This window comes from Larus michahellis, chromosome W, assembly GCF_964199755.1.
Source record: "Larus michahellis chromosome W, bLarMic1.1, whole genome shotgun sequence".
Taxonomy (NCBI): domain Eukaryota; kingdom Metazoa; phylum Chordata; class Aves; order Charadriiformes; family Laridae; genus Larus; species Larus michahellis.
Genome location: NC_133929.1, coordinates 24,596,955 through 24,615,193, shown reverse-complemented (window position 1 = coordinate 24,615,193; position 18,239 = coordinate 24,596,955). Strand labels below are relative to the sequence as shown.

At 45.4% G+C, this 18,239-nt stretch overlaps 1 protein-coding gene across 1 annotated transcript in view; it reads right to left on the bottom strand.

Moving 5' to 3' along the window:
* LOC141735496 (Krueppel-like factor 9) overlaps positions 1-16,333 on the bottom strand; it is a 30,138-nt gene extending 13,805 nt beyond the window's left edge. The window contains exon 1 of the mRNA XM_074568382.1: positions 15,868-16,333. Within this exon, the coding sequence (XP_074424483.1) occupies positions 15,868-16,333 (466 nt within the window). The remainder of the gene's footprint in view (positions 1-15,867) is intronic.
* Between the last annotated feature and the right edge of the window lie 1,906 nt (positions 16,334-18,239).

Here is an 18,239-nt window from a genome sequence, read left to right as displayed (position 1 = left end):
GAGGAAGGCAGGAAAGAATGCTAGGAGACCTGCCTGGATGAACAGGGAGCTCCTGGACACACTGTCACACAAAAAGAAACTTTATAAGGGGTGGAAGAAAGGACCTGGAATAAGGTCCTTTATAAGGACCTTTCTTCCACCCCTTTATAAGGGGTGGAAGAAAGCTGGAATGGGGGGCATATAAGGAAACTGTCCGAACAGCAGGAGACCTGGTGAGAAAAGCTAAAGCTCAGTTAGAATTAAATCTAGCCAAGGAGATCAAGGGAAACTGCAAAAATTTCTATAGGTACATTAATGGTAAGAAAAAGACTAGGGAGGGTGTGGGCCCCCTCAGAAAGGAAATGGGGGAGCTGGTGACAAGTGATATGGAGAAGGCTGAGGTTCTCAATGACTTCTTTTCCTCAGTCTTCACTGGCAAGGGCTCCAGCCACACTCCTGGCATCACAGAAGACAATGGCAGGGGTTGGACAGAACTGCCCATTGTAAGTGAAGATCAGGTTCGTGACCATCTGATGAACCTGAAAGTGAACAAGTCCATGGGACCCGATGGGATACACCCACGGGTACTGAAGGAACTGGCGGATGAGGTTGCTAAACCGCTCTCTATTATATTCCAAAAGTCATGGCAGTCTGGTGAGGTCCCCACTGACTGGAAAAGGGGAAACATAATCCCCATTTTCAAAAAGGGAAAGAAGGAGGAACCAGGGAACTATAGGCCAGTCAGTCTCACCTCCGTGCCTGGTAAGATCATGGAGCAGATCCTCCTGGAGGCACGAGAATAACAAAGAGGTGATTGGGTACAATTAACACGGCTTCACCAAGGGCAAATCATGCCGGACAAACCTGGTGGCCTTCTACAAGAAGGTCACAACATCAATAGACAAGGGGAGAGCAACTGACGTCATTTACCTGGACCTGAGCAAAGCCTTTGACACTGTCCCACATGACATCCTGGTCTCCAAGCTGATAAAATATGGGTTTGATGGACTGACAATTCAGTGGATAAAGAACTGGCTTGATGGCCGCACCCAAAGAGTGGCTGTCGATGGGTCCATGTCCAAGTGGAGTCCCTCAAGGATCAGTATTGGGACTGGTCTTGTTTAACATCTTCGTCAGTGACATGGACAGTGGCATAGAGTGCACCCTCAGCAAGTTTGCCGACGACACCAAGCTGTGTGGGGCAGCTGACACGCTGGAGGGAAGAGATGCCATCCAGAGGGACCTTGACAGGCTGGAGAGGTGGGCCCATGCCAACTTCATGAAGTTCAACAAGACCAAGTGCAAGGTCCTCCATCTGGGTCGGGGCAATCCCAAGCACCAATATAGGCTGGGCAGTGACTGGCTTGAGAGCAGCCCTGAAGAAAAGGACTTGGGGGTGCTGGTGGACGAGAGGCTCAACAAGAGCTGTCAGTGTGCACTAGCAGCCCAGAAAGCCAATCTTATCCTGGCCTGCATCAGGAGAAGCATGGCCAGCAGGTCGAGGGAGGTGATTCTGCCCCTCTCCTCCACTCTCGTGAGACCCCACCTGGAGTACTGCGTCCAATTCTGGAGCTCCTACTACAAGAGAGATATGGACGTGCTGGAACGTGTCCAGAGAAGGACCACAAGGATCATCAGAGGGCTGGAGTACCTCTCCTATGAGGACAGACTGAGAGAGTTGGGGTTGTTCAGCCTGGAGAAGAGAAGGCTCCAGGGAGACCTTATAGTGGCCTACCAGTATCTTAAGGGGGCCTACCAGAAAGCTGGTGAGGGACTTTTTAGGATGTCGGGTAATGGTAGGACTAGAGGGAATGGATTAAAACTAGAGATGGGTCGATTCAGACTGGATGTTAGGAAGAAGTTCTTCACCATGAGGGTGGTGAGGCACTGGAACAGGTTGCCCAGGGAGGTTGTGGAAGCCCCATCCCTGGAAGTTTTTAAGGCCAGGCTGGATGGGGCTCTGAGCAACCTGATCTAGTGGGAGGTGTCCCTGTCCATGGCAGGGGGGTTGGAACTAGGTGATCTTTAAGGTCCCTTCCAACCCTAACAATTCTATGATTCAATTCTATGACCTGTTGGAGTGGGTCCAGAGGAGGGCCACGAAGATGATCAGAGGGCTAGAGCACCTCTCCTATGAAGACAGGCTGAGACAGTTTGGGTTGTTCAGCCTGGAGAAGAGAAGGCTCCAGGGAGACCTTATAGCGGCCTTCCAGTACCTAAATGGGGCCTATAGGCTTTATGAGGGAGTGTAGTGATAGGACAAGGGGTAATGGTTTCAAACTGAAAGAGGGGAGATTTAGATTAGATATCAGGAAGACATTCTTTACTGTGAGGGTGGTGAGGCACTGGAACAGGTTGCCCAGAGAAGTTTGTTGCGTGAAACGGGGCCAAGCGGTTTTGGCAGAAGATAAACCCCCTTGCGTTCTAACACTCCTCACCGAGGTGGGAGGCTAGGTGCGGCTAGGTTTAAATTCTGAGTGATGCCCAATTCAGCACTATCAGTCCAATCGCGTTTAATATGTATTAAACTACTACGATTTGGATACACTAATAGTGGACTGCACCTTCAGTCTAGTCGTGCTCCTGAACTAGCACGGCCTCTCTGTAGTTTTGGTCGCGTTCAGTGAGAAAGCGGAACGACTAGCTACTTAAACAGTGCAGTTTATTTAAACAACAGATATACAGGTTCTTTAGGATTGCCGGTGATAAATACACTGTCTGCAAAGCACGTGCAAATAAAGATATTGCTAAGTATACAAACGCGCAACAAAATTATAAACGATACAGCCTGGCTATAAATGTAGGGTAGAGATTCTCTAGAGAAATTTCTAAGTCCCCGAGAAAGCGCTCAGTGTAATCGAAGTCTTACCCAAAGGCGTCCCTATGGGGGGGAAGAAAGGCTCAGCCCGTCGACTGATCCCGGAAATCAGCGGTGGAATCCTTCGCGATGGTGTCTTCCCTGACATCCCCTCTCTCTTGGGCTATTTTTATATTATTTTTTTATCTTCAAAGTGGAGTTTGAGTGACTTTAGTCATACGTACTTTTATTATGATTAATGTATTCAAGGAGGAGTGTTCACACCTCGGGGGCGGATAGCCTCCGGGATGGAGGTGTGTTTTGGTACATTGTGGTGAGCAAAGTTCGCACAAAAGGACAGCATTTCATCAACATTAGACGAAATGTTGGCTCGGGTAGCGTGTAGGCCGCTTATCAGTTCCGTAGTACCATCTCGTCCCCATATCTGCTATTCGTCACAAGGGAAGGCCACGGAACAAGCGCGTTCCGTTCCATCCCTCGTGTAGTTTCGCAAACAACCTTGTACAGGGAATCGCAGATGTTGGGTTCTTTGTGTGCCAGCTGCGGCTGTATTCTACCTCAGAAGCCTCTTGATTTTATGACTTTCCTTAATGTGTGAACAATGCTGTATTTTTGTATTCTTGGCCAATTTAGTAATTATTCCACAAAGTTGTGGAGGCCCTATCCCTGGAAGTGTTTAAGGCCAGGTTCGATGCAGCTTTGAGTAACCTGGTCTAGTGGAAGGTATCCCTGCCCATGGCAGGGGGTTGGAACAAGATGTTCTTTGAGGTCCCTTCCAACCCAAACCATTCTATGATTGAGGTTAGGCTTTAGTGGCTTTAACAAAGATTACTTAATTTAGGCAAGGAAGTGATAAAGAACTTCTGGACTGCCTTATTTTTCCAGAGGGATAATGAAAAAGTGGTCTTTGAAAAAGCTGAAGACAAAATTGATAATCACACACTTAGGCTATTAAAGGCTTATAAAAGGACGTGCACTGAGACTGGAACAAACTGAGCTTCTGTGGTGCAAACTTAAAATTAAGTTCACTCCATGGTGTAGTAACTTAATTTTAAGTGAATTAATGGAATTGCTTGAGCACTGACTTTACAGAAAACTTTCAGAAATTGCTGTTGGTGTGGATGGAAGTTTGGCCAAGATGAGATGTTTGTTAGACTTGCTTTGTTTTTCTGGCTGACAGTAGTGACAGCCATGAGTCCAGAGTCTGGGATCTATGTTAGCTAATGCAGAACAGCTTGTTATCAAATAATGCTAATGATACTGCTTCACACATTAACTAGGAAGTCAAATGGACTGTAGTTGCAGCTGCATGAACGGACAGCTAAATAGATACCCTTGACTGATGTATGTACAAAACAATACACCATCAGGTACATGGTAGGACTGTGCTGCCTAGGATGCATAATAGCAACTATATTAAGTATCAAAACTGAAGAATGGTTCCAAGTTTGACTTATGGGATGCAGTGTCTGTACTTGATTCCCATCCTGTGTCTAGCCATGTGACATGGTATAGCTGTAGCCATTATCTACTGCTGCAGGGACTTCCATCTCTGCCTGTAGCACCTGCTCTAAAATCCAGAGGTAAAGAACTACAGCAGGGCTGACCCCCTCCTATCAGGGATTTGAAGGAGCTGATGGGAAAGAGGGAGAGGGAAAAGCACACAACTATGGAAAGCTGAAATAAGGAAATCTTTTGCCATCAGTCAAGAGTAAAACTACTTAAAAAACCAGGACTGTTTGCATGAAGCCAGAGGGGGGAAGGGGAGAAAAGAAAAAAGAAAAAAAGAGAGAGAGTATTCCCACAGTTTCAACACACAGATTCAGCTCTGCATGGTTCAAATAGTAGAATCTAGCATACCTTCTTGTCTTTGTCTTCCAAAATCCTTCTGAAGCTCTGTGGCTGCTGGAACTCGAACTTTCCTGAGAAATCTTGGTATTGTGACAAGATCTGGTCCTGAACTACAATCCTTGACTTAGACACAACTACAATAAGCATTTTTTTCTTTTCTTTCCTTTCTTCTTCCTGTGAACCCACTCAGCCACCACTCCTGTGTTTCTCAGTGTCTCACAAAGCGTCACAGGTTCTGTAGATGAATGAGCACAAAGAACATGGTCTAGCTTATTGCAGGAAAAAAGGTGGACAGACTTTCTTCCTTGCCTCAGAATAGATGTTATCTCAGGTCTCTTACTTTTGTCTTCCAGTGTCCTTGTTTCCCCCACATGCTCTAAATGAGAAGTTTCCTGTGGGACACGTGGACACTCATTCAAAATCCAAAATATTCTGAAGAAGATGAATCTCACAGGCATCTGTACACCCACTTCTGAGCAGCGGACTGGAGGCATTTCAAGCAGCCTTTTTCCTCTTCTGAGAGAGTCCAAAGTTGGATCATTAAAACATGGCAACCAAAGCTACAGATGCTGGTGAGAAACAGCACAGAGCAAGATCAGCAGTGAAGATGGTATGTACTATTCATATAAAACAAGGACTTCTAGAACACTTAAACCTCAACCAGCTAGTCTTGCAATGGATTTACCAGACCCCTAATCAGTGTCAGGTGATTACAGGATAGGCAATGGATGGATAATTTGCATCAATAAGTTTATTTCACCAGCACTCAGGAATTAACACCACATGTTGATTAAGGTGTTAAAAATGCCACCTTCAGCAAGTAGACTGCTCTGACATCCTAAAAAAATCACCACTCAACAGCTGAGCTGTTTGGAGTCCTAGCTCATTCCTGAATCCATGAGACTCAATCTTGCTGTTATCCCCATCTGATATGGTGTCAGATGTAAGGAACATCCTTGTAGCTTCTCTGCTGGATTACATCCCTCCCCATATGCCTTAGAAAAGGCTTTATTTGGGGGATTGTGCTCCCTTATGTCTATCAGGGAAGCTACCTGGGAGATGAAAGACCTCACCTGAGAGTTGAATTCACACTTTTCATAGCCGAGCGGAATATCCTCAGCAATAGACTCTTGGGTACTCTGGGGCAAGTCTCTACCTCTTCTCCTTTTCAATCTTTTCTCCATTTGAATGTCCTTCATTTTGTGGTAATATTTAAATATTAACTGAGCAATGGAGAGAGACCAACTCATAGCATGGTGCTTAGGGCACTTACTTGGTATTGAGAAGCACTGGGTTTAGGTTCCTGTTCCATCTGAATAATTAAATGCTTGTTGAAGAGGAACAGCTTCAACAGGGTAAGGAGCAGAAACTTTCTCCAGTCAGAGGGGTCTCTTTCCAAACTTGACAGAGCAGGAACTTGAAAACTGGTCTTTCGGCTACTGATGGCATTTTCTAATTACTGAGCTACTGGGTATATAATAGTGTTATGGAACTTGTCCCCTCCCTCCTCTCAAGCACAAAGAGAAATGACTTGGAATAGGCACTTTGCTTCAGAAGAAGGTTCATGGCTAGGCATTCTGAGCAAAGATAGGACCATCTTTCTCTCCAGCCTGGAGTCAGACACTGAACTACCGACATGCTAACGCAGACAGCCTTATGCACAGCTGGGGCTCCCTCTTTGAGGTGCTTGGCTCTCCTTATGCATTTGGTTTACAAAGGAAGACCTTTCTTTGGATTCCACTTGGTGACCTGGCTCTGCAGAGATCAATGTTGCAAGCATCTGAGGGGCTAGCTGAAATTAACCACAGCCAACATGCCTGTAGGGCTTACCACAACCAGGTGGACAACAGCTAAGCTCAGCTTGCTTAGATCAAGCGTTGTCCTCACTGCAGTGTACTCTTCTGTTCTCTGAAGATGTGTGTGAAGGAGGTTAAGTGGTGGTTATTTTATCAAGTTGCTCATGTACAGACAAGCTTAACACTTGTGGCCAGAAACACACGATTGCTGTACTTAATTCCTTCTGTCCATCTTTGATGAAACTGAGGTACATTACTGGTCTCAATTCTATGTGTATTCAGAAAGATAATATAATTTTGATTATTTTAATATTAATTTATTAGTCAATATTTCAATAGACTCTTCCTTCAAGTTTGAAGTATTTATAGAGTGTTCTCAGGCTATTCACAGTCACCATAGCATACATCTAGAAGATAAACTACATTACCACAAATAAACATTTGAAGTGTGCTTTACCATCACTACCCCAGAGTTTGGCCTTTTAGTCTTGTCTTCTGTCTGCAGGTTTGGGAGCTCTGTGAGGCAATGAATGATGGTGTGGTACAGAACAACACTGCAATTAATGAAGGAGAATGATCGTTCCCATATGGATCCTAACACCTAGGAGTACAAGAGACACAAACTTAAAAAAAGCACAGGTGATGCCTACCACATGGTCTTCAATATCATAACACAACAGCATGCAGGAACTCAGTAGAGCTGCATTTTCAATACATTCATCTGGCAACAGGAGTCACATCCTTATGGGCAATGCCTGCTCATTGCTTCTCTCCTACATGTGTACTTCCTTACATGGACTGAATTAATATAACCCATGCAAGCTTTTCTGGGGTGCTTTCCCCACTGTGAAACACACACTCACTTAACTTTATATTTTGAAACAGAAAAAAAACCACAACTGAGTCAGGCAACACCGGAATTAATCTTTATGATTTTTGCCTACCTAGCAAGGCAAGCAAGACTTCCAGTCAATATTATCATATTTCTCCAATACCTGGAAATATGCCTATTAGAACCCTAGGAATTTGCATGTTTTTATAAATCGTTGAGAACAGGGGTTGCAGGCAAAGGTCTGGGTTTATCAAAAATGTCCTGCTGGCTCCACTTTTCTCCTCTTCAGTCTTATTGTAAAGGAACTGGCAACGTCATTGCATTGCATAAATTTCAGATTATGCTCACATAAAATACTAAAAAAAGCTCAAGCAGAGGACTGCCAACATATCTGTATGTGTACAGTCTGTCAATCTAGTGATAATCTAGAATACAAATAACAAAGCAGTACAGTCATAGAATCATTTAGGTTGGAAAAGACCCTTAAGATCATTGAGTCTAACTGTTAACCTAACACTGTCAAGTCCACCACTAAACCATGTCCCTAAGCGCCATGTCTACACATCTTTTAAATACCTCCAGGGATGGTGTGGAATAATTACTAAATTGGCCAAGAATACAAAAGTACAGCATTGTTCACACATTAAGGAAAGTAATAAAATCAAGAGGCTTCTGAGGTAGAATACAGCCGCAGCTGGCACACAAAGAATGCAATATCTGCGATTCCCTGTACAAGGTTGTTTGCGAAACTACACGAGGGATGGAACGGAATGCAACGCGATTGTTCCGTGGCCTTCCCTTGTGACGAATAGCAGATATGGGGACGAGATGGTACTACAGAACAGATAAGCGGTCTACACGCTACCCAAGCCAACATTTCATCAAACGCTGATGAAATGCTGTCCTTTATGCGAACTTTGCTCATTACAGTGTACCAAAACACACCTCCATCCCGGAGGCTATCCACCCCCAAGGTGCGACCACTCCTCCTTGAGTACACCAATCATAATAAAAGTATTAATGACTAAAGTCACTCAAACTCCACTTTGAAAGTAAAAAAAAGTATAAAAATAGCCCGAGAGAGGGGGAATATCAGGGAAGACACCATCATGAACAAGTTGGGAGAACTCCATCACTGACTTCTGGGACCAGTCAACAGGCTGAGCCTTTCTTCCCCCCTCCATAGGGACGCCTTTGGGTAAGACTTAGATTATATCGAGTGCTTCCTCGGGAAACTTAGAAATTTCTCTAGAGAATCTCTACCCTACATTTATAGCCAGGCTGTATTGTTAATAAGTTTGTCATGTGTTTTGTATACTTAACAATACCTTTATTTGCACGTGCTTTGCAGAGTGTATTTATCACCGGCAATCCTAAGAACCTATATATCTGTTGCTTAAATAAACTGCACTGTTTAAGTAGCTAGTCGTTTCGGTTTCTCACTGAACGCGACCAAAGACTCGAGAGTGGCCGTGCTAGTTCATGAGCACGACTAGACTGAAGGTGCAGTCCACTATTAGTGTATCCAAATCGTAATAGTTTAATACATATTAAACGCGATTGGACTGATAGTGCTGAATTGGGCATCACTCAGAATTTAAACCTAGCCGCACCTAGCCTCCCACCTCGGTGAGGAGTGTTAGAATGCAAGGGGGTTTATTTTCTGCCAAAACCGCTTTGTCCCTTTTCACGCAACAGATGGTGACTCAAACACTTCCCTGGGCAGCCTGTTCCAATGCTTAATAACCCTTTCAGTGAAGAAATTTTTCCTAATATCCAATCTAAGCCTCTCCTGGTGCAACTTGAGGCCATTTCCTCGTGTCCTATTGCCTGTTACTTGGGAGAAGAGACCGACACCCACCTCTAAAACCTCCTTTCATGTAGTCGTAGAGAGTGATAAGGTCTCCCCTGAGCCTCCTTTTCTCCAGGCTAAACAACCAAACTAAACCGATATGGCACCTGGATCAATGCTATGATATCTATATTGCAGCACTAATCAGTTGCTGTGTGTGTCTTTCCGTTCTATCAGAAATGCTCCTCAGATTCACCTTGTAGTGTGTCCATCTATGGATTCATGCTTCTGCCCACAACTTACTACTGACTATCAATTGGAGCAAAATGACAGAAGAGTTTAAGGGTGTATCAACTGCTTAATGTTACAAACTTTGTATTGTTTGGACCCAATTTACAAGATGGCAGTTGACTATAAAACCTAGTTAGAGGGAAAACTTTTCGTACAACAGGCTTTTTTTTGCGCATCTAATCTTAAGAATACCTGATGTAGACATGAACTTCCCACCAAATTGTAGCACTAAATTTTGGGAAGTGTCTGGAATTTACACACACACAACCCCCCAGGTGAGTTAATTTCTAAAGGTCCTGTAAGAGGCATCTCACAAACTAACATCATGGTACCTTCTCTATCCCTCTTTTATAACAAGGAGGATCTGCTATGAACTGCCATATGCCCTTTAACTGGTTTGTATTCACACCATCATAGCAAGCATACATTCCTTAATTTAGTTTCTCCTGCTATTCTTCACCTTTCTTTTGGTATCTTGTCCTTTGCTCAATGCTCCCTGCCCAGGCCTTCTGGCTGAGATTGCTTATTTACTCTCATATGTCTGTCTGTATTTTCCCTGGAGATCCTCTGGTCTGCGCATCCTCCTCTGTTAAGTTCCCCCCCACACTCATTTTTGAGGCTAACAGTAAACCTACATATTACTGGCCATATCAAACCTCTAAAACTACCTATTTGAAGAAGTCTTTGCATTTTCAAGCTAATCCTCTGCATTTCTGCTCTTACTTCCAGGGCTCTGGTCTTGTGCACATCTTGCCTATGTCTGGGACTTTTTCTATGCTCAGAAAGCCCTCAGGGGAAGTCTGTAAAACTAGCTCATGCCACCTCAATACTCAAGACTGTTGTGCAGCGTAGTGGTTTGGCCTCAGACAGCAACAAAGAACCACGTGCTGTGCTCTTGAGCTTCCCCAATACGGGGAAGAATCAGAAGAAAAAGGCAAGACTCTTGGGTTGAGACAAAGGCAGTTTAACAGGACAGCAAAGGGAACAAGCAAACAACAACAATAACATGGACAGAGGAATATACAAACACGATTACGGAACCGCTGGGATGCCTGCACCTGCTCCAAGCCTCGACTTCCTGCCCCCTCCCCCAGCAGCTCAGACTGGGCATGGCTCACATGGGATGGAATACCTGTGTCCCTGCCAGAGCCTGGGGAGAATTAACCCTATCCCCGCTGGAACCAGGACATGCAGAAAGACCACTCTTGTAATCCGTCCTGCTACTACCAAACTTAATCAGAGTTTACCTGTCCTATTCTCATAATACTACCTAAGTATTATGAAGTGACCTTATCTTAGTCTCATATTTCATATTCTCCACCTGAACTCCAGACAAACAGCTTTTGGCTTGTGAGCTTTGGGATAAGACCATCTTTTATCTTCTACTCAAAGTGCCAAAGTGCCACTCAAAATGCCTCAGAGATGCTATGGGAAATAGTTCATGCACTCCGACCCATAATAGCTTTAACCATAAAATAGCTCTTACCCATAAAAGCTTTAACATTCTTACTTCTCCAAGACATCAGAATTTAAATAATAAATTCCAAATTACTTTTGGATAGTAGTGATAAGACAGGAAAGGCAGTAGTTTAATTTCAGTGATAGGCTTGTCCTTGTATCACAGGCTTTTGCAAGTTAATAAATTTTGAATTTAGGTGTAGTTCCAAGATAGAATGAAGAAGTACCTGATTATATATATGTTTGCTTAAGTAGGATGTGCAGCACCATCCGCTGATTTTTGTTAAGATCACCACAGAAGACAGTTTTAGATGGGTGTGATGAGTCTGGCTGGGATGGAGTTAACTTTCTTCATGGCAGCCCATATAGTGCTATGCTTTGCATTTGTGGCTAGAACCATGTTGATAACATACCAATGTTTTGGCTACTGCTGAACAGTGCTTGCACAGCATCAAGGCTTTCTCTCCAAAACCTCCACCCGGCTCAAAGGCCAGTAGGCTGGGAGTGGGCAAGAGGTTGAGAGGGATAGCCAGGACAGCTGACCAAAGGGATATTCCATACCACATGATGTCTTGCTCAGCAATAAAATCTCAGGGAAAGGAGGAGGAAGCAGGGATGCTCACGGCTATGGCATTTGTCTTCCCAAGCAACCGCTACACATGCTGAGGTCCTGCTTTCCAGGAAAAGGTTAAACATCTGCCTGGCAATGGGAAGTAGTGAATGAATTCCTTATTTTGCTTTGCTTGAGCATACAGCTTTTGCTTTCCCTATTAAACTGACATTATCTTGATCTGCAGGTCTTCTTGCCTTCCTTATATTTTCTCTCCATGCTGCAGGAGAGGGGAATGAGAGGGGCAGGATAGCTGTTTGGCTGGGGTCTTCTGGAAATTTAGCTAGACTCAAAGGCTCAAGCAAACAGTTATTATACAGATAGTTTTGGACTCTAAAACACATAGTGCCTTTGAACCAACAGGTTTATTGAATTACTAGTAAGATACAGACCTTTAACCTTTGAACATCAAGTCTTTGGTCTTCCAACTTTATTTGCTCTTTCATATCTCATTTTCTGTTAGTTGACCAAATATGGTCCAGTGACTTTTTAGATTCTCAACATTACACAGTACAAATCAGTACTCAGAACTTTCCACCTTGCTTAATTTGCATCCATGAGTAAAAAGTCATGTTGTTACAAGCAAGATCGTAGGTGTGAACCAAAGTCCTGAAGTCCAAGACTGAGAGACCAAGGTTAAATATTAAAATTTTAAGACCAAGAAATTTTTAATTGATAGCTGTGTACCTACTTCAACTAAAGGCTACAAAGCAGCAGGAAACCAAATTGATGAGGACCTTGGTTGTTATAGCAATAAGTATAAGCAGGAACCTCTCTGCATACCATTCCATGGCATAAATTATAAACAATCAGGTCTTATCACTCTGGAAGCAGACAGTGTCTGACAAATATGCCGTTACTTTCAGAGAATTCAGTTAGTTAGAAGAGGCTTAGCTGAAAAGTAAAATTACTGAACAGAAAATTGGTTCTCTTTTACCTCAAACCAGGACATTCCACCCCTTATTCCATACCATTTGCATTGTTCTCAGGTCACTATTACTTTTTATCTTCTAATATCCTCAAACCAGGACATACAATATATTAATTTTCACGTTAACACTCAAAATGCTATCCCAGTTGATGTCTATTTTGGTCCCCATATCAGGGTGGGTATCTGAGCACTAAGTGGAAGTGATACTGATATTTCTTTTGTCATTTGTGAGCCAATGTTTTGCAAGGCGTCAGTTACCTAGATTTGAGCTGAAATCTTTGAGTTGATAATACAATAATCCCTAGGGTAGGTATTCAGGTTATTTAAGGGTCATTACTAACCATCTTCTTTCCTTGCTCATGGAGACAGCCTTAACTCCACCTAAATGTAGAGTCCACGACTGAACCACATCCAGTAATCCTCCTTCTCCTGACCTCTTGAGCCAAGCACATAACAGATCTTCCAGTAGAGCATAGGTAGATAACCAACTCCAGGTCTCTTTCTTTGCAATACAAATATAGCTAGATGAACAGGAAAATCAGAGTAATAGAAGTTTAGCCAGTGTTCAGATTTGACCACGCCCTGCTCAGACTGCACTAAATACTAAAGCAATAACTTGCAACATGTTCCCTCAGTGATAAATGCATTTTTTACTTCACCGCTTACTATCACTGCCAATGTACAAAATCCAGAAAAGAAGTCATTTACAAACCAGATATGAAGCACATGGCAGTGTTTTTCCTTTGATACACAGCCCTTTAATCTAGAGAAATTTTAAAAAGTCTACAATTACTATGCTCTTAATTGTTAGGCAGAACCAGAGGAAATAAGAGTTGCTGCAGCAGATTTTTTTTTAATCACTAAGTTTCCATTTTGCCACACCCTCTACACTGCTTGGGAAAGTATATGGGTATTAAAGGACACAGTCTTATGAATGAAGCCCTTGTGAAAAATGCCGTCTCAGCTGAGATGGGTTATGATAACAGGAACAGCTGAGCAGAGAAGAAGCCAATCCCATATGGACAGTGGCTAAGTCCTCTAGGGAGTACAAGTTAACCTGCTGGTATCATTTGCAAAGTAACCTAAGACCTTGAAGAAAGTCTCTTCCATGGGGAGTCTGTGGGGCTGACACAGGTTTTTAAGTCACATACTTTTGGAATTTTCCCCTTAAGTTCATTTTGTCCTTCACCTGCTTGAGGGGGTCTGCTAACAGAAGCCAAAAGGTGCAATTTATCACAGAGCAATGGAGGTGTTGACCTCCCCTTTGCAAGGAGCTATGCCAAGATTTAACAGTTCACATAGCCCAGAAGTGAGACAGACTACAGTGCCAACATACAACACAACTTCAGTATTCAAGCCATTACTAGGATCCTGAAACATCCAGTTTCCCTGGCATGAAGCAAAGCTAAAAGATATTAAGGGCTATCAAAACACAGACTGCAAAACTGATTAATTAAACCTGACTTCAAAAAGGTAAAAACAGTAGTTGAGCATTACCAAATGCACATCCTTTCAAAGAACAGCAGGAGAGTTTGGGGTTTTTTCACCCAAGGCCACTGATTTATTTTTAGAAAATGGGCCAAAAATCTTTACTACTGCAAGTGAGCAAAATGCCATTGGTGTCTCTGAAACGTGCTCATTTATATGAGCAGAAAATTTGTCTCAGTGTTCTTTCAGAGCTTAATACTCTGAAATGTAGCATGTATTTCCTTACATTCAAAACATGCTCAGTATCTTCATATATAGCCGCTCTGACACAGACAATATTATAGTAAAAATCTGCATTGGGTTTACATGGCAAGGTTTTTGTAGTGGGGGAAGGGGGGGCTGCAGGAGTGGCCTGTATAAGAAAAGATCTGGGGCTGCCCCTGTGCCAGACAGAGTCGATTTCAGCCAGCTCCAAAATGGACCCACCACTGGACAAATCTGAGCTAATCAGCGATGTTGGTAGCGCCTCTGTAATAACATATTTAAGAAAGGGTAAAAAAAAAAAACATGCTGTGCAGCAGCTGTGAGAGAGAGGAGTGCGAATGTGAGAGAAACAACCCTGCAGACACCAAGGTCAGTGAAGAAGGAGGGGAAGGAGGTGCTCTAGGCACCTGAGCAGAGATTCCCCTGCAGCCCGTGGAGAACACCATAATGAAGCAGGTTGTCCCCCTGCAGCCCATAGAGGGGGCCATGCTGGAGCAGGTGGATATGCCCTGAAGAAAGCCATAGCCTGTGGAGAAACCACACTGGAGCAGGCTCCTGGAAGGAACTGCACCCTGTGGTGAGGAGCCCACGCTGGAGCAGTCTGTTCCTGATGGACTCTACCCCGCAAAAAGGACCTGTGCTGGAACAGTTTTTGAAGGACTGTGTCCCATGGGAGGGACCTCACACTAGAGCAGGGGAAGAGTGTAAGGAGGAAGGAGCAGCAGAGACAAAGCATTACAAACCGACCACAACCCCTATTCCCCATCACCCCTGTGCCACTTGGGGTGGGGAGGAGGTAGAGAAGTCAGGAACAAAGGAGTGAAGGTGAACCTGGGAAGAAGCGGGTGGTAGTGTTTGAGGTTGGGGTTTTATTTATTTATTTATTTTAAAAGTTTGGGGCTTTGTTTCCTCATTGTTCTACTCTATTTTTAATTGGTAATAAATTAAATTAATCTTTCCCAAGTAGAGTCTGTTTTGCCCATGACTGTATTTGGTAAGCAATCTCCTTGTCCTTATCTTGATCCATGAGCTTTTCCACCTTATTTTCTCCCCCCGTCCTGTTGAGGAGAGGGAGGGAGAGAGCAGCTAGGTGGGGATCTGGCAGCCAGACAAGATTAACCTACCACAGCATCTATAATGAAGGTGACCGTCACATAACTAAGAAACTTATGTGCTGTAGCACTGGATCAGAAAGTCCGATTCAAGAAGCTCATAAATAAAAGCAATACAGCAATTTTGGAATATCAGTCACCAACAACAACTCTTCAAGCTGATCCGTTTACCTAAAGTGTATTCCACTTTCCAAAGGTTGCTACCATTCTAAACCCTAAGATTTTCCACAAGACTTGCTCTTCTGCTCCCTGCCTTTTTCTTCCTTGGGCTTTCCTCCATTAATTGCCGGCCCTTTCACACCAGGGCTACTGAGGAGCTGAGCTAGGCTCTCCCTTGAGGATTCAGGAAGCCCACGGGGGTGCGGGAGGATGAGCCATGCCCCACTGCCGCAGCCTTGCCCAGGGCAGCCGGCCCCACTCTCACTCCCCACGGCAGCAGGCGGCCTGCTCACCTGCTGCTGGCCTGGCAGATACTGCATCCAACCAAGCCACGCTATTTAGACAACCCCGAGGGCTCTCGGCCAGATTTACGGCGCCACCGACATAGGGCTCACACGGGACCCCCCTCCACAGACTCCCCACTTGAAGCGTGGGAGATGAAATAAGTGATATTGCTGCAAACGATTCCCACAGGGTTCATCCGAGGACAAGCAGCTCCCTCGAGCCCCGCCCCCCTCCTTTCCCCTGCGCGTGCCCGTGGCTTGCCTGTGTGCACTCGGTAGTGGGATTTCAAGTGGGAGGACTTCCCGTAGATCTTGCCGCAGCCACTGTAGGGGCACTTGTGCCGCTTCTCAGCCACCAACTTCCCCTTGGGGGGCACGGTGTCACGCAGGTGGGGGGGCTGCCCCGGCGCTGAGTTGCGTGCTGGGCTCCACCCTGGCTCTGTGGTCGCATTGTTGTCAGAGCCCATGTCCTCATCCAGGCTCTCCATGTCGCCGCTGCAGACGGAGGGGACGGGCAGGGGCCGGTACTTGTTCAGCTCTAAGAGGCTCTTGGCGATGGTCACCAAGGTGCAGTAGTCCTTCCAAGTGTCATGGGAGTCACACAGCTTCTTTCCCACCTGCTCCTCGCCTGGCACTTTCAGCCATGCTGCCTCAGGAACAGCAGAGCGGTTGGAGATGGACACCAAGCACTGGGCAGCCACGAAGTCCATGTAGGCGACGGCCGACATGGTACGGGAGCAGCCCCGCTGCCACGCACAGTCCCACTCCCGCTGCCAGATGCACTTTGCCAAGTCCCCGGGCGGCGTGGGGCACCTCAATACACTCCCTTGGGGCCTGCTGTGCTGTTGCACCAGGTGCTCCAAGCCATAGTCCTCCAACCACTGGAGGGTCAGTCCAGTATTGGGCCGCTGGGACAAGTCTCAGAGACACAGCTGCCGGAGCCGACCTCAAGTAATTCACTGGGGGATATTTAATAAAATAAAACGTGAGGGGAAAAAATATTCAAATTGCCCCACCCCCCGCCCAAGGCAATATTCAGCAGACGGAGGGCAGTACCGAGGAACAGCGCGCTTCGCCGCCCAGTCGGTCGGGGTGGGTCTGGCGACAGCAGCGTACACCGAGGTGCGGTCACTAGTAGAGAGGAAACTGCTGGCTGCCCCGTGCGCTCCTGCTCAGGAACGGCCACGCCGAATCCCATCACGGTAGGTTCGAAGCCCAAGCCCCCCGACAGCACAAATCAACTCTGTTTACCTTCTTGCCTCTCGCACTCAGATGAGCCTTTTTGCATGGAGGGTGTGTCTACCAGGTGGGTAGACCCACCAATCCCTGTGCTCTCTCCCCAGACCGCGTGCTACTCTGGATGCCTTGGCGCGCCCGTTTAAAAGGGCGATGACGCGAGGGGAGCAAGAGGAGGGGGGTTCACGTCTCCCTCGTCGCAACCTCTCCGAGGCTCGATTCGCACCACCGACCCCACGCCTTCCTGCGTGAGGGGTGCGCGGTCCTGCCGGCAGACTGCGGGGAACGGCCGGCGCCGCTGGCACCGCGCGGCATCGAGAGGGTTAAGTGTCTCGCTAGAAGTCCTACAGTCCCAGCAACCAGCCAGCTAATGAAAAGTGAGCCGGCTGATGTCACTGGCAAGGGCTCGGCTAATCAGAGCGAGGTTCCAAAGGGTGTGCAACACCTGTAAACCCAGTAGGTCCGGCCAGGGCCCTGGGGGCCAAGGAGCTCACTCAGGTGCTCCAAAACCTCCAGCCAAATCTTCTGTAGAACTAGCAGGCCTTCTCTCCACCCAGTACTAGAAAGCACAAGTTTAGGGCAATGTAAAATTACTTAATGAGTAACTCTTGTATGCATTCATATGTGTGTGTTTTAGTGGACTTCCTGACTTTCCATCTGGAGGAATCCCACTGAGTCTCATTTCTCCCTGACAGGAAAAAAGCAGCCATGCCACAGGCAGCTCTGTATCTCCTTGAGGAAACAGAGTCAGCACAAGTTTTCTGAATGAACCTGCTGCTGCACACACATTCTCTCACAGAGAGCTGCAAGAAACCGCTTAGGTCACTGTGCAGTGGATATGAAGTAAAAACAGGTCCATGGTGCATGGGCCATTCCCTGGCACCCTTTGACATACCTAAATCTTATGTAAAGGCTCAAAATTCACACTTATATCATCATCACTGTGAGAGAGGAGGACTTCGGTGTATTGCCAATATAGTAGGGTTGGTCAGAGTGGACTACTTTCTCTGTTACAGAGGAAGTAAAAAGCTAAATAACCTCAGTAGTCTCCAGAAGTCTGTTGTGGTGAAAGTTTCTTCCTGAACAAATTGTTGGTAACTGGTTCAACCCAAAGTGCATGAGAAAAACTACAAATCAGGTATCTGAGGCATATTTTAATGCACTTTTGCACCCTATCTTTCATTCATCTTCTAGTCCTGTGCTTCACAGGAATAAAAGAAACTTCCCTCCCACCAATGCCATTTCACATATCTCCCTTTCAAAATCCCCAAGCCAAAGAAGTCGTTTTGCAACAATGCAGAAAAAAAGGTACTTCCTGGGCCCTGCAAACAATCAGAAAAAAAAAGTAAAAAAAAAAGGAGCGTAGGACTTTAATATAGATTCAGTGCAAGAAACAGG